This window comes from Cervus canadensis, chromosome 28 (genome assembly GCF_019320065.1).
Source record: "Cervus canadensis isolate Bull #8, Minnesota chromosome 28, ASM1932006v1, whole genome shotgun sequence".
NCBI lineage: Eukaryota > Metazoa > Chordata > Mammalia > Artiodactyla > Cervidae > Cervus > Cervus canadensis.
In genome coordinates, this window is record NC_057413.1 from 47,642,728 (window position 1) to 47,668,680 (window position 25,953).

The following is a 25,953-nucleotide window of genomic DNA, read 5'->3' on the forward strand; positions in this document are numbered from 1 at the left end:
CTGATCTAAATATCTTTCTGTTTGCATTTTTTTCCTTCTGGGCACATGTTTAAAAGAATAATTTGGATAGCTACAATTTGGACCAAGAAGCTCCTCTTAATTGGAAACTCTTAGAAAGGTGTAGAATGCATGAGATCCCAGCACAGGTTCTGACATCTGCTGTTCTTTTGTATTTGGTTATTTTTTTGTTTACCATTAATGTTCTTTCTTTGGGGGCTTCAAGTTATTTTGTTTTGAATATGCTTAAATGGAAGTATTGTCAACTCAGTTAAGAAGCTATGTTTGTGTGTTTTTTTAATGTTTCCATATTTCTTTCTTATTTCATGGATGTCATATTTATATTGATAGAGTATAGAACGCTCCTCACCCATTTAATTTTCTTCTTGGAAACCTCTGTATACAAAACAAAATCTAGAAACTAATTAACTGGTATAGTTAACCAGTTTTTTTGGTTGTTGTTTTGTTTGTTTTTAGCCGCAACTTGAGGCTTATGGGATTTTAGTCCCCAGCCAGGGATCAAACCTCAGCAATGAGAGCACAAGTCCTAGCCACTGGACAGCCAGGGAATTCCCCTGGCTGTAAAAAGATAGATAACATTTCAGAGAATATGAGCAATATCATATGCTTCCTTTAGTACCTGTCCTTTTTAGGATATATTCTAGTTCCATGTTATGTGGTAGTTTAATGGATGTTTAATTTAGTATAGTACTTCTGTTTTTTGCTTTGTGCCTATAGAAACAGTAGCTACCTTGGTTAATTTGAATACTCAAAATGTCCTATATTTTCCATCATTTAATCAGTTCTGTTATACCAGGGTAGTTAGGCTAGTTTCTAAAGAGGTATATTCTTTTGTATTAAAAGCTGTTTATCTTTTTCTGGTTTTGCTTCCCTTCAAACTCTGAAAACTTGCAGTTGCAAATTACAAATAAATATAAAATTTTTATTTTAGTATTTTATAGAACATATTTATAAATTCAATAGCATTTTAAAAGCCTGTCAAATTTCTTCTGACAGTTTTTTCTATAGATGATAGAACTGAAAAGGAATTTGAAGGATTGTTGCAATGAAGTACAAATTTATTGTCTAAAACATGTAGAAGATTGCCTTTAAAGTAATTCATTCTGTATCTTACTGGGATTTTTTTCTTTATAAAAGTTTAGGGAATGTTATATAAACATGTAATTTAAGAAGTTGGACTTCTTATACTGCTTGAAACTTCCTGTTAAAATTGTTGTATGTTTTTGTAATCAGTATATATTTCTTCTACATTATTTCTTAAGTTTCTATGTAGAAGAACAAATGTAATTTTAATTCATTTAAAATCTTCTCACTTCTTTTAAGGGAATGGATCCAATTACACGTCAAGTAGGACAGCATATTGAAATGGAACCGGAGTGGGAAGCAGCCTTCACACTACAAATGAAATTAACACATGTCATTTCAATGATACAAGACTGGTGTGCTTTAGATGTGAGTCTGTTCTGGGGTCAGGGATAGGAGATAAATGGAGGAGGGGCAGAGAAACAATTTCCTAAGTAAAATATGAGGTGGTTTGGAGGGGATAATAATGATATGCTCATAAAATAGCATATTTTCCTCTTTCACCTATACATTCCATAAAAGTTACAACCCTAAAGCCTTAGATAAATGAGAAAATAGAGGGAGATATAATCCACACTCTTTTCTCTTATGTTGCTATCTTCCTTTTTTCCCCCCATAATCCTATCAAGATTTTGAGTGTATAAAAAGTTTATAAATTTACCCCAAAATGAAATTTTACTATTAGTACATTTGTCCTGTGTCTTTAAACTATGTTGGCCTCCTTTGGCTATAAAATCTAGAGGAGAGGTGTAAGTTGGGAGATCAGAGAAGGCTTCCATGAGATCTAAACTATGTGTCAGAGTTAACTGATCAGAGTAAAGAATATTCCTGACTGAGCAAAAGCTGTATCATGCTCTCTGATGAAGAGGAGTATGGTTGTTCCAGAAGCTGTGAGAGGCTGTAGTTGGAGCAGAGGTCAAAGACATAACTTTGCAGGGCCATATTCAAAAGTTTGAATTTTATTCTGACTGAAGTGGATGCCATTTGAGACTCCCAAGCAGAAAAGTGACAGACATGATCCAGTTTACATGTTTTTGAAAGTTACTCTGTGTGGATAACAGATGGAGGAGGGCAAGAGTAGAAGCAGGAAGTTCAGTGGAGGCACATTGGCTTTCCTTTAAGTGACTGGAGATATCAGTGGTCAAGTTTGAGAGCATTTTTAGATGCAGTTGCTAGCTTGGTAATAGATTGCACAATGGGGAATGAGGAAAATAGAGCCCAGAAATAAACCCACACAATTATGGTCAATTAATCCACAACAAAGGAGACAATATGCCGTGGAAAGAAGGTGATCTTTTTCAGTAAGTAATGCTGGGAAAACTGGACGGCTGCATGTAAAAGAATGAAATTAGAACATTTCCTCACACCATATAAAAGAATAAACTCAAATTGGATTAAGACCTAAATGTAGGACTGGAAACCATAAAGCTCCTAGAAGAAAGCATAGAACACTCTTTGACATAAATCTTAGTAATAATTTTTTGAATGTATTTCCTAAGGCAAAGGAAACAAAAGAATAAACAAATGGAACCTAATTAAACTTAAAAGCTTCCACACAGCAAAGCAAACCATCAACAAAACAGAGAGACAACCTACTGAGGAGGAGAAAATATTTGCCAATGAGATGACCAATATGGGATTATTATCCAAAATACATAAACATCCCATACAGCTCAATATTAAAAAAACAGCCCAATTAAAAAATGGGCAGAAGACCTGAATGGACATTTTTCCAAAGTAGACATACAGATGACCAGTAGGCACATGAAAAGATGCTGAACACTGCTAATCATAAGAGAAATGCAAATCAAATCACAGTGAGCTGTCACTTCACATCTGTCAGAATAGTTGTCATCACAGAGCCCACATATAACACATGTTAGCGAGGATGTGGAGAAAAGGAAACCTGTACACCTGTTAGTGTGAATATGAATTGTTGTAGCCCCAGTGGAAAACAATATGGAGGTTCTTCAAAAAACTAAAAGTAGAGCCACCATAAAATCCAGCAATCCCGCTCCTGGGTATATACCTAAGAATAAAGAAACGCTAATTTGAAGAAATACATGCTCGCCAATGAGCCTGGGAGGCTACAATCCACTCACAAAGAGTTGGACTTGACTGAGTGACTAAGACTTACAGTGTTCACAGCAGCATTATTTGTTCATAGCAGCACAATTGCCAGGATACAGTGTCCAATAGATGAGTGGCTAAAGAATATGTAGATGGATGGGTAGGTGTAATGGAATATTACTCAGCCATGAAAAGAATGAAATTTTGCATTAGCAACAACATTGATGGACCCTGGAGGGTATTATGCTTAGTGAAATAAGTCAGAAAGACAAATCCTATAATCACTTACGTGTGGAATCTAAAAAATAAAACAGAAACAGACTCAAAGGTATAGAGTGATTACCAATGGAAAGAAAGAAGACCAGGAGGGACAAAATAGGAGAGATTAAGAGGTACAAACCACTGTGTGTAAAATAAATAAGCTATAAGAATATATTGTACAACACAAAGAATATAGTCAATATTTTATAATAACTAAATGGAATATAATTTATAAAAATTTTGAATCACTATATTGTACACTTCTAACTAATGTACATCAACTATGCCTCAATTTAAAGAAAAAAATGGGGAATGAGGGAAAGGAGTATATTAGAATGACTTCTAGATTTCTACAGCTCTATAGAGATGTTCCCTGAGACAGGGCGTTGGATAGAGGGAGCAAGTTGCGAGGGGAAGATTGAGTTTGCCCATATTGATATTTGAGGTAAATATTCATCATTGAATTTGAGATTCTTGTTTAATATTGTAGAAACTTAACATAAAATCCTTTTTTATAGGAAAAAGTATTAATAGAAGCTTACAAGAAATGCCTTGCTGTATTGACGCAGTGTCATGGTGGTTTTACGGATGGTGAACAGCCAGTTACATTAAGCATTTGTGGACATTCAGTGGAAACTATCAGATACTGTGTTTCCAAAGAAAAAGTTAGCATTCACCTCCCAGTTTCTCGCTTACTTGCAGGTAAAACATTTTTCCCTAAAAAGAGAACCCTGAAATTGTCTTTTGAATCTTTGCTTGTGGTTAGTATTTACTGAATACCTACAATGCTTTATTTTGAAAGTGTTCTTGTTCGGTCTATCACTTAAGTGATTGTTAATAAATTAAAAACACCCAAAAAAAAAAATTGAAAACACCCTAGACTTCCTCTCTCTCTAAGCAGTTTCTTATTGATAAATTTTTTAATCATCAGGTTGAAATGAGTTCGAAATTGGGTTGATAGTTTTTTTTAATTGTAAGTAGCTGATTTACACACTGTTTATACATGCTCGACTATTTGAAGCTGCTACCTCACGGCAGCCAGAAACTCTGCATATGCATTCAACTGTCTCTATAGACATCGTAAGTTCCTTCCACATTTCTTGAGTGCATAGTTCTTAACCTGTTCACATACTGTTCCCTTTAGTTCGGTTTTTAACTCAGAGAGTAGAAAAGTAAAGTTATCAAGGTAAATATTTTCATTCATTGCAGAACTTGCAATGTAGATTAAGTATGTGGCTCAGTAACTTAATAATGTGAAAGTAGTTTGTGTGTGTGTGTAAGTGTAAGAAACTGGAGAATTGGCATCTTTTCTTCCTTAAATGTTCGGTATAATTCACCAGTAAAATCGTATGGAGCTGATACTTTCCCTTTTTTGGTAGGTAATTAATCATTGATTCAGTTTCTTTAGCAGTTCCTATTATCTGTATCTCCTTGTGTGAGTTTTGGTGGTTTGTGTTTTTCAAGAAATTGGTCCATTTCATCTGAGTTATCAAATATGTGGACATGGAGTTGTTCATAAAATTCCTTTATTATCCTTTTAATGTCTATGGGATAAATAGTAACAATCCCTCTGTCATTTCTGAAGCCTTTTTTTTTTTTTTTTTTTTTTTTTTTTTTTTTTTTTTTTTTTTTTCATTTTTCTGTGCATTACCACATTATCTTGCCAATAGATGTTAGCATTCCAACAATTTTTTTAGATTCTTATTGAAATTGTGGTGATTTAAGATTGAACTTAGACATGTGAATTTAAATAGTACAAGTAGAACAATAAAAAGTACCTGGAATGAAATTGTGATTGTAGGCAGAAATCTCTTTTTCCTATAACTTGTTCATGCCCAGTTTTGTTTTCATAAGTATTGATACTTGCATGCTGAACTATTGATCTTCAGTACAGGCAAGTGATGGCATGGTGGTGTGGCATAGTGTTCAACTAGAATGCAGGAAAGTGGGTCTCCAACTCAGCTACTGATCTTTTCTGCCCTTTGAAAATCTGAGTGGAAGCTAATGCTGATAATTATCCACAGGGAAAACAGTCAGTACTCTAAAAATGTACTAATTTTGCCGAGGTATTTACCCCCCTCAGTCTTCTAATATTTTGAGCATTTTATCTTCCTGTGTTTGGCAAACCTTGGCCTGAACGCTTATAATCTAACTGGAGAGCCACGCAAGCATACACAGAGCAGCTCAGGAACAACTTGGAGGCTGAGTGCACATTGTTAGAACGGGATTCTCAGTACAGGTGTTCTTGGATAAGGAAAGCTTCAGACCAGGCTTGACCAGGCGGCCTACATCTGTCGATGAGACTGTAAAAAGCATTCTCTGTTTAGACAGCAACATAAATAGGACAATTCTTAGCTAGCAGAATTAACTAAAGTTGAGCTATGAAAGGCCCTTTGCAATTAGGGACGAAAGAGGCTTTGATCCTAAACTGGAAGTTCTGAGGAACTGAATTCTGAGGTCAGAATCAGTGCAGACCTTGAATTCCATGGCCAGTGTCTCTGTTCAGTTGCCAGGAGGATCTCTTGGTATTGTACTTTAAATGGAACAAACTTCATGATCCAGTCGATTATGACCCTTAAAATTGGTTTAACACAGAAATTGCTTTGATAGTTACATAGCTGCATTTGCTATGTTTGCACTTTTAACATTTACTTTTGTAAAATTTAATCAGTGTATGTTGGTACATGTAATTAAGACTCTGGTTCTAAGCATGGCTTTAATACAGAGGTTCATGAAAATAACAGTTGTAAAGCTTCTTTTATGGATGCAATTCATTTTGTATCTTAATGTGTAATATGATAGGTTTCCAAAGAAACACAGAAAGGGAATTAGATATAAAGTTGAGCAAATACTTAGGGTATTTTTATTTTTAAATCTAAATGACTTTCACCTATAGAAATACTTTTATCTTTGTTTTCCATGCAGGTTTGCATGCGTTGTTAAGTAAAAGTGAAGTGGCATATAAATTTCCAGAGCTCCTACCTCTAGTAAGTAGTGCGAACATTTAAAAGTAAATATCTATTACAGACCTCCAGTTAGATAATAAGTTATGAGAATATAATATCCAGCATAAGGAATATGCTGAGTAATATTGTAATAACTTTGTATGGGGACAGATGGTTACTAGACTTACCATGGTGATCATTTCATAATTACGAAAAAGTGAAAGTCGCTCAGTCATATCTGACTCTTTGCGACCCCACGGACTATACAGTCCATGGAATTCTCCAGGCTAGAATACTGGAGTGGGTATAGCCTTTCCCTTCTCCAGGGGCTCATCCCAACTGAGGGATTGATCCCAGGTCTCCTGCATTGCAGGCGGATTCTTTACCAGCTGAGCCACAAGGGAAGCACAAGAATACTGAAGTGGGTAGCCTGTCCCTTCTCTAGCGGATCTTCCGACCCAGGAATCAAACCGCAAATATCAAATCATTACATAGTATACCTGAGTGTGTGTTTGTATATGTGTGTGTATACAGGAAAAGACAGATTAATTTCTTGTAGGGATTTGGCTCACATAGTCAAGGGATTTGGCAAGTCTGAAATAAACCTGGCAACCTGGTGGATTAAGAGTTGATCTTATAGTCTGAAATCCAAAGGCAGGCTGGAAGCAGAATTTCTTCATCCTTGGGGAAACCTCAGTCTTTTCTTTTAAGGCCTTCTAGCTTATTGGAAAAGGCCCACCAATATCATGGAGAGTAATGTGCTTTACTCATAAAGTGTACTGATTTAAATACTAGTCACATCTAAAAAATGCCTTCACAGCGACATCTAGACTGGTGGTAATCAAAAATTGGGTACCATGGTCCAGCCAAGTTGACGCATAAAATTAACTAGCACACAGACATACCTTAAAATAATTTTGATTTGTACTTTATATAAAGTCTCCATCTCTAAACCAGTCTTCTTTATAGAGTTGAGATTTTTGTGGTTTTTTTGTATACACAGAGTGAACTTAGCCCACCCATGTTGATAGAACACCCTCTTAGATGTCTTGTTTTATGTGCCCAAGTACATGCAGGAATGTGGAGAAGAAATGGTTTCTCCCTCGTAAACCAGGTGAGTGGTTTTTAATTCTGTGAAGAGTTTTCAGTCCATTCTTTAGTTTCTGTGGAGGTTATAATAGTCATCGAAAGTCATCTATATTGAAACTATTGAATGGCCACTGGAAATGAACCTTAAAAATGTTTTATTAAAAACTGTTTGACAAGATAGATGTAATGTTAAACCAAAAGTTTCTTAGAGCTTTTATTCATATTTTATTAAGAAACAATATCAAAAGTAGAAATGAACTTAATTTTCACTTGAAGTCATTTTTAGAACAAAGTTTGCTGTTTTTTAAAATGTAATGAAAAAATCAAGATTTCACCTGCTTTAATTATAAAATTGGGTTAAAAGATAAAAGTGCTGTTAGTATAGCTCTGAAATTGAGGTTTTAATTTTTAAACCTCCCCAAGACATGGTATAGGATTTTTCTCTACTTTTGATAGCTATAAATCTCATTGAAAGAACTTTATTAGGAGACCCAGAAAGTTGGCTGCAAAATGTGAACCATAAAGTTCCATAGAGTTTCCATACTATAATCTGGAAATTTCTAATTAATTAATCTCTATTAAGATAGCATTCACTGCTGGGGAAACCACATTGTATGTGCGTGTTTGCATGTTCACATACTCACATGCACAAAAGCCATGTGCTCTTTTGGTGAGTGGGGAGAGGAGAAAACTGCACAAATAAAAACCTGTTTACCCAATATAATTACTTGTGTTTTTTTTTTTTTTAGATTTATTACTACCACAATGTGAAATGTAGACGTGAAATGTTTGATAAGGATATAGTAATGCTTCAGGTAATGAATTAAAAGCATTAAATTTAAAGGTTTGGGGGAGTTTTTCTTTTTATTATTTTCACCGGACCCAGACACTTAGGACCACTCTCAAATCTGTAACTTCAATCTACCCCTTATCTGTTTTTGTTTAGTCGCTAAGTTGCATCCGACTCTTTTGCGACCCCATGGTCTGTAGCCCGCCAGGCTCCTCTGTTCATGGTATTTCTCAGGCAAGAACACTGGAGAGGGCTGTTGTTTCCTTCTCCAGAGATCTTCCCAGCCCAGGGATCAAACCTGCATCTCCTGCATTACAGGCAGATTCTTTACCACTGAGCTACCAAAGAAGCCACCTAGCCCTTATCTACTAAGCTCCAAATTCATATGGCTAAAATAACTGATTGAACATTTCCATCTGGTTTCCTGAACACATCTCGTATTTCACATATTCAAAATAAATCCTGTGTCCTCCATACCTTCTTCCTATCTTCAGTGTTTCTTTACCTTGGTGAATTGTTCAACAATTTATACAGTTATTAGGGTTAGAAATCTGAAAGCCATACTTGCTTCACTGTCCTCTGATTATAAAGCCCCAAATCCCTCAAGCTGATTTTCAAGGCCTTCAGTACTTAACTATGTTAAAAACTCCCTGAACTTGTGATATAGTCCATTAAGTCTTAAAATTTGTACATTTATGTCTTTCCTTACCTAGGTTGTACCCCCCACCCTCTTCCTTTTCTGTTTGCTACCTGTCTTGTCTTCCTGCATATCTTCATGTTTAGTTTAGTATCACTTTCTCCAGAAAGCTGGCATACTAAAACGTGGCTGTGTGTCCTTTTGGGGAGGGCCCATAGCATGCTACTTATCCCCACCAGAGCATTCATAACTCTGGATTGTGGTTGCCTGTTTGCTTTCCTTCCTCTGCACTAAACTGTGACAACTCTCTTGGTCCTTTTTATGTCCATTTACCTAGCACGGTGCCTGTCACAAAGTAGTGTTTCCATATTATTGCTGAGTGGATTTAGAAATTACAGAATAAGTTATAAAATGTAAATTTCAAAAAATTATTGGTTCAAAAAAATTAAAATTCAAGTTGATTGAGAATCTGTACAAATGGAATTATAGGAGAATTAAAACTAATATTTACAAGCCAGCGTTTCACTTAGTATAGCATTTATTACTAAAAATTAGTTTGAGTTCTTGATAAGAGTTTAATATGATAGGCATTTAAAAAAAAATACTGAAAGTTTTATTGCTATACCACATTTCTCTCAGAGTCGTACCCCTGAGAGTGACAACACTGACATAAAACCTTGAACTGAATTTATTGGGATACAACTAATGCAAAGCATTTAAAGTGAAGAGAACATATAGTCCATGTTATTATGATATGTGGGTTCAGGGCATGTTTTGTTTTGTTTTGCCAGCACAGATTCCTGTCCACACTTGTAGCTATCACAAGTAAGGACTGGGGCTAAATGAGTCCTCATCTTTTATTGGAATTGATGAACGAGTAAGCTGCTTTCTCTTGTGCAAACCAAAATATGTCTCACTAATTGCTTAGTAGCCCTTTTGACCTTCCTTTTTTCCTTTCTTTCATACATTTTAAAAAAAGACAGGTGTCTCCATGATGGATCCAAATCATTTCCTGATGATAATGCTTAGCCGCTTTGAACTTTATCAGATTTTCAGTACCCCAGATTATGGGAAGAAAATTGGTTCTGAGACTGCCCATAAGGTAAGAGCATGCCTTATGAGACCACAACACAATCGTTAGAGAAGCGCCTTTCATTCTTTTTGGTTATTTTAATCATCTGAGGTAATACAGATGATTCTTATTCTTATCTCTGAACTTGCTCTCTTCCATTGCCCCCGATGGTTTCAGGATTTAGTTCAGCAGAACAACACTCTAATAGAAGAAATGCTATACCTCATTATAATGCTTGTTGGTAAGTTTGGATATTTTGAAACATTTATGTATTGTATTGACTTTAAAATTTTTTTTTATTTATTTTTGACTATGCTGGGTCTTTGTTGCTGTGCATGGGCTTTCTCTAGTTGAGGTGCACGGGCTTCTCATTGCAGTGGCTTCTCTTGTTGCAGAGCACAGTGGTTGTAGCACACGGGCTTAGTTGCCCCACAACACGTGGAATCTTCCCAGGCTAGGAATTGAACCCACGTCCCCTGCGTTAGCAGGTGGATTCTTAACCACTGGATCACCAGGGAAGTCCTGTATTGACTTTTGTGGTAGCAAATAGTTTAGAATCTAAACTGTTTCTTCTGTTTGAGCAGTTACTCAGTTTTAGGGGAAGGAGATTAGAGTATATATTTTTATTTTCCCCTCTGGTTACTGTAATGATGAGTAACAGCACTCCAGTGCTTTGGAAGAAGGGGAGAGGACAACTGCTAACGCAGGATAAACTGGAAGATTGTGAGTTAGGAATAAAGCAGGGGACAGGAGAATTTAGCAAACAAGAATAGGATATTTAGGAGCTATTTACTGTTACTTTATATCTTAGCTGTGTTTCTCTCCATGGCTTTGTGGTGTGTGAGTGTTCTCACTGTCTATATTTTCGGTCCTGTCACCTCCATCTTTCCTACTGTGTGCTTTACTTTCTCCCTCCTCCCATACTGTTTCAGACTCTCAACAGCCCTGGAGCAGAGAATCCTGGCTACTGTCAGGATGTAATACCAAAGAAGGAGATCTCAGAAGGTGATACCTTATTTGCCACTAGATCAAAGTGCAAAGGAGGACTGTCCCTTCCTCCTACCACATGGCAGATGACTTGAAAGCAGTTTCGTAGGCTGCTGGTACAGCTGCTGTTTCTAGTCTCTTCCCACCTGCTGATCTCATTCTTTGAAAACAGCAACCAGAATTCTCTCTCTGTGGCTGAAGACTACACTCCCCTGTTGTGTCAGAGGCTCAGAAAAAATGATTGAGAGCTATTCTCATCCTGCTTTATTGCCTGACCAGTCATTGCTTTCCCATTGTAAAGAAAGAAAAATATATTGTGTTGCATGAATTATAAATATGTATTGCTTATAAATATTATGATTGTTAAGTGTGTGTATATGTACTTATTCATTGTTGACAGGAGAGAGATTTAGTCCTGGAGTTGGACAGGTTAATGCTACAGATGAGATTAAACGAGAGATTATCCATCAGTTGAGCATCAAACCTATGGCTCATAGTGAATTGGTTAAGTCTTTACCTGAAGATGTAAGTACCTACATTTTAAAAAACATATGGAAATCCTTCCATAAACCCTTCCATAAATATATGGAAATATTTAAACCTTTAACTGTCCGTCTAGTATACCTTTTCCACAATTGTAAAAACTATGGTGCTAGCACATGTATAACTCTAGTCACTCTTGTTAGAAGTAAACAGAAAAAGAAAATACTAGGTACTAGGAGTGGAAAGCAGCAAAGAAATAGAATCCTTTATAGTGAAGCCTTGAAGGAGATAAGGCTACTGAATAAAACAAAACGTGTTCCTTAGAACTGAATTTACATATCCATTAAAGAAGGATTGTTGATAGGGTGTTTAGTACAAAGTTGTGATGGGTAGAGATAACACTTTATAACCTAGAAATACCTACTCAACTATGTTGAATAAACTAAAGTTTGCTAGAGTTTTTTCCTTCTAAAGCATCCAAAGACCCTCCTAAGCCATTCCTCTCATTTTAGTGAATGTAAATTAACATTCATGTGGGCATTCGTAGATCAGTTGTAGCTATTTTTCCTGCTAGAATCTTAAGGTCCTCTACCACCTATTTTTCAGCCCTGGGCTTTTTAGAAACCCCGATTACAGTTGGGAAAGATTTTTCAAAATGTTTTCCCATGTTTGAACCATAGATTAGAACTCTGAACCTTAATTTTCATTCTTCGAGGATTTAAACCTTTACTTGTGGCGTTGTAATACTTAAACATTGTCTTATTTCAAACTTAAAAAACTTCAAACATTTATAGGAATGGAGAACATAGTATAATGAACCCATCACCAGTTTCACCAGATGACCAGTCTTATTTCTACTCTAACCACTAATCCCTACACCCTCACTGGGTTATTTTGTGGAGAATACCAGATTTACCATTTCATCTATAAATAGAATTGTATATATCTAAAGTAGTGGTTCTCAACCAGGGATAATTTTGGCACCTCCCGCCCCGGGAGGGGACCATTTGACAGTGTCACTACTCAGGCCTGAGTGTGTGTGTTCCTGGCGTCCATTCAACAGAGGCCAGGATACTGTAAACATCCTACAGTACAGGATAGGCTCCCACAATAAAGACCTATCTAGTCCAAATGTCAGGAGTGCCAAGGTTGATCCAAAAGATACAAGCTTTTAGAAAAAACCTGTGCATTTGCCAGTTATCACACCTAAAAAAATAATAACTTTTAATATCACTAAGTATCTATTAAGAATAAAAATTACATGTACTTTTTTTTTAGGTCTCTGTTAATGGGCTGCTTTTGCCATTTCCATTTCTAGTTATGTATGCAGGTACTTTTTAATGCAGAAAATGAGGGAACAGTTATAGTTTCACTTAGATGTTAGAATAGAAAGAAATAAAATTTAAAAAGCATTTTAAAATGCAAATACCTTGTACAGAGTGATGGCATCTATATCTACCAAACATTTTTGACCAGAGAATTCTTTTTTTCCACACAATTCCTGTTAACATCTTGTCACAAATAAGATATGATTTGGAAAATGGTGTTTTAATGAAGATAGACAAGAAATTAGTGTAGCTATTTCAGAAAATATTACAAAGATATAAATTTTGTTTAAATGTTATGTATACTTTGTGTTTTTATTTCATTCCTTTTGAAAGCTGTCACCTTGATTTCATATGATGACTTGTTTTTAATTGTATCAGTCTGAATGAATGTTAGCTTACCAAGTAAATTTCCCCAACTGCATATTAATCGTGTTTCCTATGGAAATCCTATGGAATCTGTAGAAACTGAGATAGTAGTGTATTCACTTTATACAGTTGCTCTATGAAGCTTAATGAGATAAAAGCACAGTGCTCAGACTGCTAGCAGATACTGTTATTAACATGAAACACATTTATTTCCTGTACCTTTAGGAGAACAAAGAGACTGGCATGGAGAGTGTGATTGAAGCAGTTGCACATTTCAAGTGAGTTTATTTTCTATTTTTTCACATTTGATTTTATTTTATGCATTAATTTTTCTTAGAGTATTTCCTTTGGTGGAAGTAAGAATAAAATTGTTGTTTTCAGAGAGTGACAGCCATTTTCAGACATGTAATTCTGAACTAGATTTCTCACTGACATTTCCCTTTTATGATCTAGCCCTGTGCTTAGCAGCTTAAAGTAGATATATGAGAATTTTCATTGTATTCAAAATAGGTGTTCATAGCTGATAGTTTCAAATAGCTGAAATTAACCTGGTCTTAAGTAAATGCGTTACTCTTCCTTTGTTTCCATTTGAATGTGCCGCCTGAGCTGTGATCAGCCTCTAAATAATGCTTTCTTTGGTGTCCTGTGTGTCACCCAATCAATAAACTAGTTTATCCCCTTAAGGTTGTTGAGGCAGTTTCTTAATCCTGCTTTTTCTTTGCTCCTCACTTCAATGACAGTGTCTTTATTTCTGTTGATTTTAAAACAATACATGTTTTTAGGGGAAGTATCAAAATAACTATAAAAGAGATTCTCAGGGGCTTCCCAGGTGACTCAGTGGTAAAGAATCCACCTACCAATGCAGGAGACCTGGGTTCAATCCCTAATCAAAGAAGATCCCACATGCCATGGAACAGCTAAGCCTGTGTGCCACAACTACTGAGCCTGTGATCTAGAGCCCAAGTGCAGCAGCTGCTGAAGCCCATGCACCTAGAGCCGCTGTTCTGCAACAAGAGAAACCTCTGCAGTAAGCCTGCACACCGCAACTAAGAGTAGCCCCCGCTGTCTGCAAATGGAGAAAGCCCATGTAACAACAAAGACCCAGCACAGCCAAAATAAATATAAATAAAGTAAATGATTTTTAAAAAATTCTCTCAACCCAGATTACACTTGCTTTTTTCACGTGGTAGAACTTTTCATAGACATGTTTACATGTCAAAATATAGAAGTTAGCATCACTTTTAATAGTTTTCAATTGTCTGAAGATAGCATAATGTGTGTTACCTGTCCCTTATTGTTAGACCTCAAATTGTTGTCACTACAGTGATCATCATGTTCCCGTGTCCAGTTAGAATAAATCCATAGTGGACATGCTAGATAAAATGGATGCACATAAAGCTTTGGATATAGATTACCAAATTAATCCACAGAAAGTAGTTCCAGCTTATACTCATTAGCAGTGTATGAGATTTTGTAATTAATTAATTGTTTATTTATTTTTGGCTGCCCTGGGTCTTCATTGCTATGCATGGGCTCTCTCTAGGTATACAGGCTTCTCACTGTGGTAGCTTTTCTTGTGAAGCACAGGCTCTAGGACGTGGCTTCAGTAGTAACAGCACACAAACTTAGTTGCCCAGATCAGGGATCAAACCCATGTCCCATGCATTGGCAGGCGGATTCTTAACCACTGGACCACAAGGGAAGTCCAGAATATGAGATTTAAGAATTTTTTCTTCCCCAAAGGAAACCTGGATTAACAGGACGAGGCATGTATGAACTGAAACCAGAGTGTGCCAAAGAGTTCAATTTGTATTTCTATCACTTTTCAAGGGCAGAGCAGTCCAAGGTAATTGGGAAAATTAAAAAGTATATTGGGAAGGGGTTGCTTGGAATTTTTTTGTTTTTGTTTTTTCCTAAACAACTTGTACTGCTTTTCACACAGATTGAAAAAGGGCACATTTTTATTGTAGAAAATTTGGAAAATATGGAAAGGTATAAAGAAGAAAGTACAGATGACCTATAATACCACCATTTAACATATGGGGTTTTCCCCTTAGTATTTTGTGTGTACATAAAAGAGATCTATATAATTATACACGTACCGACACATATCTAATTGTATGTATTTTATTGGCTTTTGATGACAGATCATCAACCTGTATGGTAATCAGTTAACTTGTTTCACTCTCATTTCAGAATTGCTAGTGCTAACATTGTGCTTTCCCATGGTGACTTATGGAATTTAACTAGTTAAATTTTGCCTTTTAGCAGTTTACTCTTAAAAATAAGTTTTGAATAAATGGCATTAAACAAAACTTAAACATGAAGCTTTTGTTTACTAGTTTATTTTTTTTTTGAAGTATAGTCGATTTACAATGTTATGTTAGTTTCAGGTATACAATACAGTGATTCAATCTTTATATATATATGTGTAGTTTTTATATATATATAGTTTATATATATATAGAGAGAGAGCTTATATATATATATAGTTTTCCAGATACTTTTCCCTTATAGGTTATTATAAAATATTGAATATAGTTCCCTGTGCTATGTAGTAGGTCCTTGTTGGTTATCTGTTTTATATATAGCAGTGTTTATTCATTTTTGATGCATGAGATAGAGCTCAAACCTAAATAATTTTTTTACTTTGGTTGATACATGTTTCCCCTGCATTTTAAACCAAGAAAGAATCCACTTGGGGGATTCTCTTAGTGTAAGGGGAAATTAACCTGGAAATCAATTTCAGAGTGATGACAAAATTAAGGATAGAAATTTCCTAAAATCAGAAGTTAGTATGACAAAGATTAACTTATATCAGTAGTTTTGGATATTAAATTGTTTCATATTACTTATTCTCTGTCCAAATTACTTCATTTTCATTAGGCAGAGGAAGCTCAACGGAAATTGAAAAGACAAAATAAAGAAGATACAGGTATTTTTAATCTTTCCCAAAATTTCATGTCAGTCTCTTAATTGTTAAAGGTTGTTTTCTATAGACTATGATAATAATCCCTAGTGAAGTGAAAGATGTAAATGTAAGCTTTCTGAATGAATGAACATTTAAAGGGCTAATATATAGGCTAATATAAACATATTCTTGTACTGAGTCACCTCTGAGTTAATGGTTTTATCTCAGATCTTCAGACATTTCTAGGGAAAAGAAAGACCTTCTTTTGTACTACTGCTATTTATGGAGCTACTTTTATTCATTTAACTGACCCGAGAAGGTAAAATATAGCTTTAGGATGAAAATATTCTTTGAAGGCTATCATAGGTTGTTTGGTTTGGTTTGATTTAAAGTGTGTTCTACAAAAGGAGCCAATAATATCTTTATTTTCAGCACTTCCACCTCCAGTTTTGCCCCCATTCTGTCCTCTGTTTGCAAGTCTGGTTAACATTTTGCAGTCAGATGTCATGTTGTTAATCATGAGGACAGTACTGCAGTGGACTGTAGAACATAGTGGACACATCTGGTCTGAGTCCATGCTGCAAAGGGTAAGTTTGAAGACATGTATTATTTATATTTCAGTGGTTTTGTAGTAAAAACCAAAGTACAAAATACTCTTTCAATATCTGTACATGGGACACTTAGGTTAAAATGTAGTGTTATCTTACTTTGAAATGAAGTATTTTGTTTCTGTTTTTGTGTCTGAGGATAAAAAGGAGAGCTTGGCAGATGTTTTTACACCACGTGGTTGTGATTACCCGGCTCTTGTTGGCAGATCTGCCTCTCACTGACTGGTCCTGATCTGTCTTTGTTTATGCAGTAGTCTGATATTTGTATAATGTGTTATCTGTGCATTTGTTTTTTACTTAATTCTCTTTAAAAACTTGTGAGTTCATTAATACTTATATTTTGCAATTGAAGAAATTGAAAGTCAGGGACTTACGGTCCTATAGCTAATTAGTGGCAAGTTCAGAACCTTTGTATTTTACTTTATAGCTTTAATCTAAGTCATTCATAAATTATCATCTCATTAAATTCACATAGTACTCCTATGTAGATAGTAGATAGTTTTTCTTCTGTATAGATGAAGAAGGCAAGTTTCAGTGAGAGTCAATTAACTGGTCCATGTTACTCAACTAGAAAGTAAGATAATACTAATACTCAGTTAATAGAATTAGCCTATTCTTGCCAGGCACTTTTATGTACTGTACTGGTAACCCTCAAAACTCTAGAGGAAAGCTAATGTTTTTTCCCATTTTAAAAATGATGAAGTTAGGCTCAGAGGAACTCCCTAAAGGCATGTAGCTTCAAAGCAGTGAAGCCAGAATTCAGATGAAGGTGAGCCTTCCTTCAAAGCTATTTCCCGTTGTCTCAGCAGCTTCAAGTATCTCACTGGCTAAGATATTTGTATATGTATACTTCCCTCATGGCTGGATGGGAGGGCATTTTGGGGGAGAATGGATACGTGTGTGTATGGCTGGGTCCCTTCACTGTTCACCTGAAACTGTCACAGTATTAATTGGCTATACCCCAATAATAAAAAGTTTAAACTAAAAAATAAAATGAGATTACAAAAATTAAAAATAATAAAATGTAAAAGCATGGAGTTGTGGTATACTGGAGACGATCAGTATTATATGAGCAAAAGAGTTGTGGGAAAATGGAGAAGAGGAATGAACATGATTTATCATCTGTATACCTTGGCTTTGTGTCGTTCACACTAATGTTCTTCCAAGTGTTTTGACAATCACAGCAGCCCTATGTATAGGGAAAGATACGGAGACACCACACACGTATCTCCCTCAAAAACTGGGGAGCAGGGTAAAGAACAATAAAGATGAGACAGATTCAGTGTCATTATATTCTTAGAAGTCTAGCAATGAATTTTTCATCAGGTATGCTGAACATCTTTATAAATGATGTGGCATTAGAGATAAAAGTATGTCTCTTTCTGAGATGATTTTTAGTCCTTAGAAAAACTAAACTAGTATTATAGATTAGATAATTACATGATTGATGCTTTCAAGTCTAATTATTTGACCACTGATCCTTAGAATCAGTGGTTTTTAAGACTGTAGTGTAGGGATGGAATAAAACTGAAAATTATATGACTCGCTAGTCACAGCTGTTAGTAATTTTAACTTACCTTAAGAATTTGCAATTGAATTTTCTTCCTAGCTGAAATAGAAATTTTTGTTTCCTTGCTGGGAATTCTTTATTAGAAAATGAACTTTAGAGTTGGATTTAATAAAAATTAGTACTTTGAATTATTTTTTACTATACTTAAGCTTTAATAGTTTGATTTCTCTTTTTTCAGTAGTTGATTCTTTTTTGTTATTTCTTACAAAATTATGTACTTGTATTTTAGGTATTACATTTAATTGGAATGGCACTACAAGAAGAAAAACAGCATTTAGAGAATGTCATGGAGGAGCATGTCATAACATTTACCTTCACGCAGAAGATATCGAGTATGTATACAACTTTTATTAAACTAACTCAGCATATCAGTCATTTTTTAAGTGTAATATAACCTGTTTTATTTGATTATACAGGTTTTAAGTAGATTATATTGAATCCAGATTTCTGACATTATCTGTATTTACCTGTGTATTTTATCAGAGCCTGTGTACTTATCAGATCTAATTCATTTTCCTAGACTTGTAAAATCTCAGGTAGACCTTTCAGCTGGGTTTTTATTGAATTTTGCTAGAGGCTATCTTAAAATAATCATATGGTATAAGACGTCAGTTTTTGAATGATGAAAGTGTTCTAGTTGTTAACAGCTTGTTTGTGAAACACAAATATGTCACCTTTTGAGAAGTATTGAAAATTTCTAAAAGAGCTGTAATCGAATGATGGGCCAGTATTATAAGCAATTTCATTTTATCTTCTTGTGCCTGGTAGTAAGCACTATGAAGTCTTAACTGATGCTCACATGCCCATTTTTTCTTCTACCTTAGAACCTGGTGAGGCTCCAAACAACTCACCTAGTATACTAGCTATGCTGGAAACACTGCAGAATGCTCCCTACCTCGAAGTCCACAAAGATATGATTAGGTGGATATTAAAGGTAAAGTTTCCTACATCACTCTGCTTTTTGTGAAAAATATTAAATGTTTATCTTTAAATTTTAGAATGTTTCGTAGCTTCAGAGTAACTGATACTTTTTTTCATAGACTTTTAATGCTATTAAGAAGTTAAGGGAGAGTTCATCCACCAGTCCTGTGGCAGAGACAGAAGGAACCATAATGGAAGAGGTATAAGATGTAAAGTGTGGTAATACTGAAAAGATGTGGCAAGCTCACTTTAAGCAATTAAATTTATCTGCAGTAAGTTGGTAGTTGATATTATTCACAAACATGTAAATGCAAAGAAATTGTGGCACTATTTGTTTATTTTTGTAGCAATCTTTTGGACTGCCTTTTTTTTTTTTCTTTAGCATGTTAAGTTGATTAAAAATCTAGTATTTACAATAAAAATATTTCTCCTTTGGGGGAAAAATGTGCCTTTAGCCTCTAGTGGTCTAATTAAATGAAGTGTAATTTCAGAGTTCGAGAGACAAAGACAAAGCTGAGAGGAAGAGAAAAGCCGAGATTGCCAGATTGCGCAGAGAAAAGATCATGGCTCAGATGTCTGAGATGCAGCGGCACTTTATTGATGAGAACAAAGAACTCTTTCAGCAGACATCAGAACTGGATTCTTCTGTCTCTGCTGTACTTGATAATGGGTAAAAATTAAGCACAAGTTTTGAAACGCTTGACCAGTGGTTCTCAATTGAGGAAGATGTTTGGTTTGGTTTTTTTTTTCTTTTTGCATGCATGTGTGTGTGCTAAGTCGCTTCAGTTGTGTCTGACTCTGTGACTCCATGGACTGTAGCCCGCCAGACTCCTCTCTCCATGGGATTCTCCAGGCAAGAATACTGGAGTGGGTCGCCATTTCCTTCTCCAGGGAATCTTCCCAACCTAGGGATCAAACCCACATCTCCTGTGTCTCTTGCAAGGCAGGGAGATTCTTTACTGCTGAGTCACCAGGGAAGCCCCTTTTTTTCTTTATAAGTACACTTAGTCCTAGAGTAGTTTAGAAGAGTTGATAGAAAAATTGTGTGGCCTTGTAGTTGGAGGATTTAATCTTAGAAATCTGAGCTAATTAGCATATAATTATGAGCATGTCTCTATTGATAGGATAATTCCTGTGTATGCTTAAAATGTAAGTTATTGAAAAGGCCCTTGACACTCATAAATGAATGAGTACACTCGGCCCATCTAACTTAGCATCTGGCTTCTGTGTTACATACTGGATTGCTGTGAGGATTGAAGGAGATAATTTTGATACATATGAAGACTTTGTCTCTCAAATCAAGTCATCAAAACTGTGTGTTAAATATGTACATACCTAAAATCTACTGTTCTCTGGTTCTGTAGAAACTTCTCAGGCTCGTTAATTACTCTCATAACCGTGTCTTTGCAGCCCTGTGGTTTCAGATACGACCCTTACAGCGCTGGGCCCAGCACAGACCCGGGTCCCTGCACAGAGACAGTGTGTCACCTGTATACTGTGTCAGGAAGAGCAAGAGGTGAGCGCAGAAAGCAAGGCAATGGTCCTGGCCGCGTTTGTGCAGAGATCAACCGTGTTATCAAAAGACAGAAGTAAATTCATTCAGGATCCAGGTGAGTCATAGCTGTGTCCTCATCTGCCCTGTTAATAGTGACTGCCACTTAGTATGGTAAGTGACATACAGAATTTATTAATCTGCTGATAACTCTGTAGGCTTGCTGGTACCTTGGGCAGGTAACTTGGGTGGGAATTCCTCACTTGGCAAAAGCAGAAACGTTCCAGTGGATTAAGTATCATGCCTGAAGTACACAGCTGATAAATAGCAGGGATTCAAAGGAAAGCTGTCCTTTGTGATAAAACATTAACATACTTTGGTACTTAACAGTCTTTCCCATTCTTCACGCTTTAAAGTTCCGATAATTAGTCGACACACTGAAATGACAATAGTTATTTTCTCTCATGGGTGGTCCCAGGGTGAAGTCCTGGTGAGCCAGCCCTGTGAGAAGCAGTCCTTGAGCCAGGTTCTCATTTAGATTATTGAGATAGAGACTGCCATGTAGTGCAGGACATCATTCAGGAGTCTTGGAATCAGTGTCTATGGAATGGAGGGGAAGGAAGCAGGTTTGGCCAGAGGGAGAATTTTAGCTATGGTACAGTCCCCAGAAGTCCTTAGCCAACCCCATAGGCGCTCTGGAGCTAGATAGAGCTCAAAGCTGTCCTAGGTTGGGCTAAGGGGGTGGGTTTTTTATACCCTGACACTGATAACAAACTGGTTGTGGGCTGCCTCTGGAAAGAGATGTGACCTTGAGCAAAGCAGTGTGACCCTGAGCAAAGTCTTTTAAAGAGGGATAACAGTTGAGTGCCCTCTTCTAACAGCTGATGGAGTAAGTCATTCATTCCTGCAGGGGCATCTGGGCTATACCTTGTTGTGTCCACCATAGATACTTTTGTGTTTCTGCTCTTCTCTTTGTTTATATGTGCATGTGCCTCAGGGATAACAGTAAACTTCGTGAGAGCAAGAACTGTGTCTTAATTTCCAAGGTACTTGTGTAGCCAGTGCCTTTCACATTGTATGACTAGAAGGAAGTTTGTGAGCCCACTGGTAAAATTGCCTTTTCTCTACATGGAAAGTCTTCAGAATATGGCTCTCAAGCCCCCTAGTTAAGAAAGATTGGTCTGCTTCATCTTAAGAAATGACCATTTGTACTAGATGGTTTACAGATTTCATTCTAGGCTGAAGATAAAGTTATCACCTGTATTTAGTTTGTTACCTGCTTGGAAAAACTGACTGGCTGTAAGTGGATTTTTTTTAAGGCTTTCACAGTTTAGATCATTAAAGATTTTCTTTATGCTGTGAAGTTTGCACTATTCTATTATATAAAGCAAATTGAAACAAGTAATTTTACTGTTAGAGAATTTCTAAAATTATGCTAATTTATGTAGAGAATTCCGAGAATTCCCAAAGAAGCCAGCTAGCCACTTGATGTTTGTCTTCATTTTTCATCTCCTTTGAATATAAAAATTAGTGCCAGAGCAGAAGACTGTGTGAATTGCCCCCTTTTCCCTACTCCGGTCTGGGCTGCTGTCCTGGTATTTTGCTGCACCTTGACTCCTATAGTAATTGTGGCTCTTCTCTGCATGAGTGTCCTTAAGAAGAATCTCCTCTAGGGAGCGCCCCACTACTGCCAGGACATCTTTTTTGTTTGAGATCATTGTGACCCAGCTGCCCTAAAGGCATTTAAAGACAGATCCATCATTTGTGGGAAATAGGAGTCTCTTGGTGCCCTAAAAATGTGATGTGTTCAAAAAATTAGATGTACTTAAATACAGAATTCCCTGGAGAAGGAAATGACAACCCACTCCAGTATTCTTGCCTGGAAAATGCTATGGACAGAGAAGCCTACAGGGGGCTACAGTCCATAGGGTTGCAAAGAGTCAGACACAGGTGAGAGTCAGACACAGCTGAGCGATTAAACGACAACAACAGGATTCCAGTTTCAGTTCACAGTTCAAGGAAGTTTCATTAATTTGCTCAGGGTAATGAAAATTAGAGAGTCCTGTATTCTAAATAATCCAGGGTCTTGCATAAATTATTGGTATCTCAAAGGAATAAACTAGCATTTCATTTGAAGTTTACAAGCTCTTAGTAAGGATTTCACAGTTTAACGTTGTACATTTGTATAGGAATATTAAATGCTTGAGTTTTCTCTCATGTTTTTTGTTTGTTTTATAATGCAGAAAATTATGATCCATTATTCATGCACCCTGATCTGTCTTGTGGAATACATACTGGTAGCTGTGGGCACATTATGCATGCACACTGTTGGCAAAGGTAATTTATATTCTTAATATTAGTCAAGAGAAGCTTAACCAAAGACTCAAAATTTAATTTTTTAATAAAGGAAATTACATTCTAGAAAAAGGGGAGAGAACTAAACTTATCAGAAGAAAAAAAGACTTCATTATTACTGCCTAACAAATAACAATTAAAATTAATTTACTTTGTCAGTACATTTAAAGGAGTGACTTAGAAACTTCATAGTATATCAAATTAATTTTTAATTTAGGGGTCTGTATTTTTTAATATGGGAAATCTAACAGACTAGATGAAGAAAAGGATTTTTACAGTAATATAAACCCGAGAAGAATCGTCTTTCTTCGGGTCCAGGGTGAAGAGCTCTTGATTCTGAAGATGCTAGCACTTGCCTAGTTACCTCTCAAGAATGTCATGACTCCCTGAGCTAATAAGGAATAACTTCAATACTCTGTTTTGGTGCTTTCTGTGTTCTCTAGCAGCAGAAGTGCCGTTATTCTAGTACTCTGCTCATTGAGTTGTCCTGAACCACCCCTAGTAAGCAGCTCTAGTCCTGGGGGAGTAACCACAGAGCACTAGGACCAAGAAATATGCTACTTGGTGAATGACTGGTTTGCAAGGCAATCTTTTTTTAATTCTCCTGTTTTAGAACTCTTAGCCCTTTTTGCTATTTACTACAACTTAAAATTAAAGTATCACTTTTAAAAATAATTGAGGTCATTTTATTTTTTTTTTTTTGAGGTCATTTTAAAATTTTAATTTTTAGATGTTTTGTGGAAACAAAATGTTGAAGCTTGTGGCTCTCATTAAAAAAAAAATTGCCATTGTTTTTGATACCTCATGTTTTCTAATTGTGAAGGTATTTTGATTCCGTTCAAGCTAAAGAACAGCGAAGGCAACAGAGATTACGCTTACATACAAGCTATGATGTAGAAAATGGAGAATTCCTTTGTCCCCTTTGTGAATGCTTGAGTAATACTGTTATTCCTCTGCTGCTTCCTCCAAGAAATGTTTTTCATAGGTAAGTTTTGACTCATAAAACCTTTATATTAAAGAAGTTTCCTTTAGAAGGTAATGAAATGATAAACCACAGCTGGGTGAGGATATCACTCTAGGTAAATGCATGTTTTCCAGGTACTTTGCAAACTTTTTATTTAGTCATTTCTTCCAGCTGACCTATTAGATACAATTTTAGTTTTTAGAAAGGAACAGACCAAAATTTTAAGTTTCTTGGTCACCCGTAAATACTATAAAGGATATAAAATTCCCATGGGTTCATGAAAACTGTTTCCTTTATTTTTAAGACCCTGCTTTAAATATCTCCTTCATACTTTTTTGAGACACTCAATAAATCAGTGAGGGGAGGGACAGCTCAAACTGACCTTATTGAGCATACTAACAATCAAATATTATTTTTTGAAATTTACTGGCCAATTGAAGAATTGGGCCAAAAAGTGAATATTTTTGTATTTAAAATGTAAAAATTTTGTTATTTCATGATGTCTAGTGCGCTTTTTAGTTATTCATGATCATATTCCTTTCAAATATGAATTTGATGGTATCTCCTATTCAAACCTGACCTTTGTATACATTAAGTTTTATGAATGTGAGTCATCTGTTTATTTGTATGCTACTATTTGGGTTTAAATTAAAGCAGAGTCAGTTTTTTTCTCTTCAATTTTAAGAGTTCAAACTATGGTGTCTTAGTCTATGCTACCACAAAATGCTCTTAAAATACCATTAGATATGATGTAAGCCCATGCTTTTTTAATCAGAAAAGAAATATCATGGTGCTGACTTATATCTGCATTTGAACTGATAAAGAAATTAGTCACTGTAAGATTAAGAATAGAATTCTCTTGCGTGTAAAGAGAAAAAAATCACTTCTGTGGTTCAGGTTTTGCTTTTTTTCCCAGGAGAGTCAGTTATGGCACATTTGTTAAGAACACAAGCTACAGTGTCTGATGTAGCTGGGTTTGAATGCCACATCTGTCCCATATACAGCCTTAGTCAAGTTACATAGCTCAAAACCTCAGTTTCCTCATCTGTAAAATGGGGACAATAATATAACCTATTTTATTAAGAAAATTTTGAGGATTAAATCTAATACTGTGAAATGCTTGCAACATAACTAGATGCTTGCCGCATAATAAGCACTCAATAAATAGTATCCATGATGTGTTGGTTGTGATATTCAAGAAATACTGGCAAATTCTGGTACTAAAAAAGTGAAATTTTTGACAAATAACTCAATTTTATGCTAATAATTAGTAGCATCATATTGACAAGTAATACATTTTCATTTCCATTGACAAATAAATACCTATTCTAACTTTTAAAAGTAACAAATTTTCCCCAAGTTTTTTTGGTTGTTTTAGTATTTTAATGTTTGAAGTATGTTTAAAATATACCCGTGATGATTTAAGGAGTCTTTTTGTATCTTAAACTAAGCAACAGCAGAATACTAAACACTCTCTATAATCTTTTCTAGCAGGTTAAATTTTTCAGACCAACCAAATCTGACTCAGTGGATTAGAACAATATCTCAGCAAATAAAAGCATTACAGGTTCTTAGGAAAGAAGAAAGTACTCCTAGTAAGTTCTGATAACCTGCTTTCATTTTTCCCTAATATCTGAGACCATTGGAAAATACAGTTCCAGAATAAATTGTTCTAAAATATTTTAAAAGTGAAACCTCACATTTTAAAATTTGACTTACTCAAATCTTCTTTATCTTAATGAACTAAATTTGAAACTGCTACATTACTCCTTATTCCTTGAACACACAAGCTCATGTGTAGTTTATGATAGATACTTCTCACTTATTTCCCCCATTTTATTGAAGAGCTTCTGGGGGTGGGGGAGATGTAACTGAGTATCAAAGAGCTGGCTTTATTCTCCATGGGCTGACTCACTTTATTGTTGGCATTACCAAAACCTTCCCAAGTTTGATAGGTATGCACTGCACTTCTGACCTTGAGGGAAAGTGAGCTGAGCAGAATT

At 35.7% G+C, this 25,953-nt stretch overlaps 1 protein-coding gene across 4 annotated transcripts in view; it reads left to right on the forward strand.

The window, feature by feature from the left end:
• UBR2 (ubiquitin protein ligase E3 component n-recognin 2) overlaps positions 1-25,953 on the forward strand; it is a 102,157-nt gene that overhangs the window by 56,429 nt on the left and 19,775 nt on the right. For 2 of the 4 annotated variants that reach the window (XM_043449355.1, XM_043449354.1), the window contains exons 14-33: positions 1,342-1,470; positions 3,951-4,134; positions 6,358-6,419; positions 7,381-7,491; positions 8,216-8,281; positions 9,873-9,995; positions 10,143-10,206; positions 11,353-11,477; positions 13,355-13,407; positions 14,873-14,975; positions 16,016-16,064; positions 16,473-16,627; positions 18,448-18,550; positions 19,043-19,152; positions 19,259-19,339; positions 19,631-19,809; positions 20,550-20,749; positions 22,875-22,968; positions 23,810-23,971; positions 25,442-25,545. In XM_043449355.1, the coding sequence (XP_043305290.1) occupies positions 1,342-1,470; positions 3,951-4,134; positions 6,358-6,419; positions 7,381-7,491; positions 8,216-8,281; positions 9,873-9,995; positions 10,143-10,206; positions 11,353-11,477; positions 13,355-13,407; positions 14,873-14,975; positions 16,016-16,064; positions 16,473-16,627; positions 18,448-18,550; positions 19,043-19,152; positions 19,259-19,339; positions 19,631-19,809; positions 20,550-20,749; positions 22,875-22,968; positions 23,810-23,971; positions 25,442-25,545 (2,257 nt within the window). Of the gene's footprint in view, positions 1-1,341; positions 1,471-3,950; positions 4,135-6,357; positions 6,420-7,380; positions 7,492-8,215; positions 8,282-9,872; positions 9,996-10,142; positions 10,207-11,352; positions 11,478-13,354; positions 13,408-14,872; positions 14,976-16,015; positions 16,065-16,472; positions 16,628-18,447; positions 18,551-19,042; positions 19,153-19,258; positions 19,340-19,630; positions 19,810-20,549; positions 20,750-22,874; positions 22,969-23,809; positions 23,972-25,441; positions 25,546-25,953 lie in introns of those variants that run through there. The other 2 variants (XM_043449356.1, XR_006265938.1) reach the window with 2 other exon arrangements.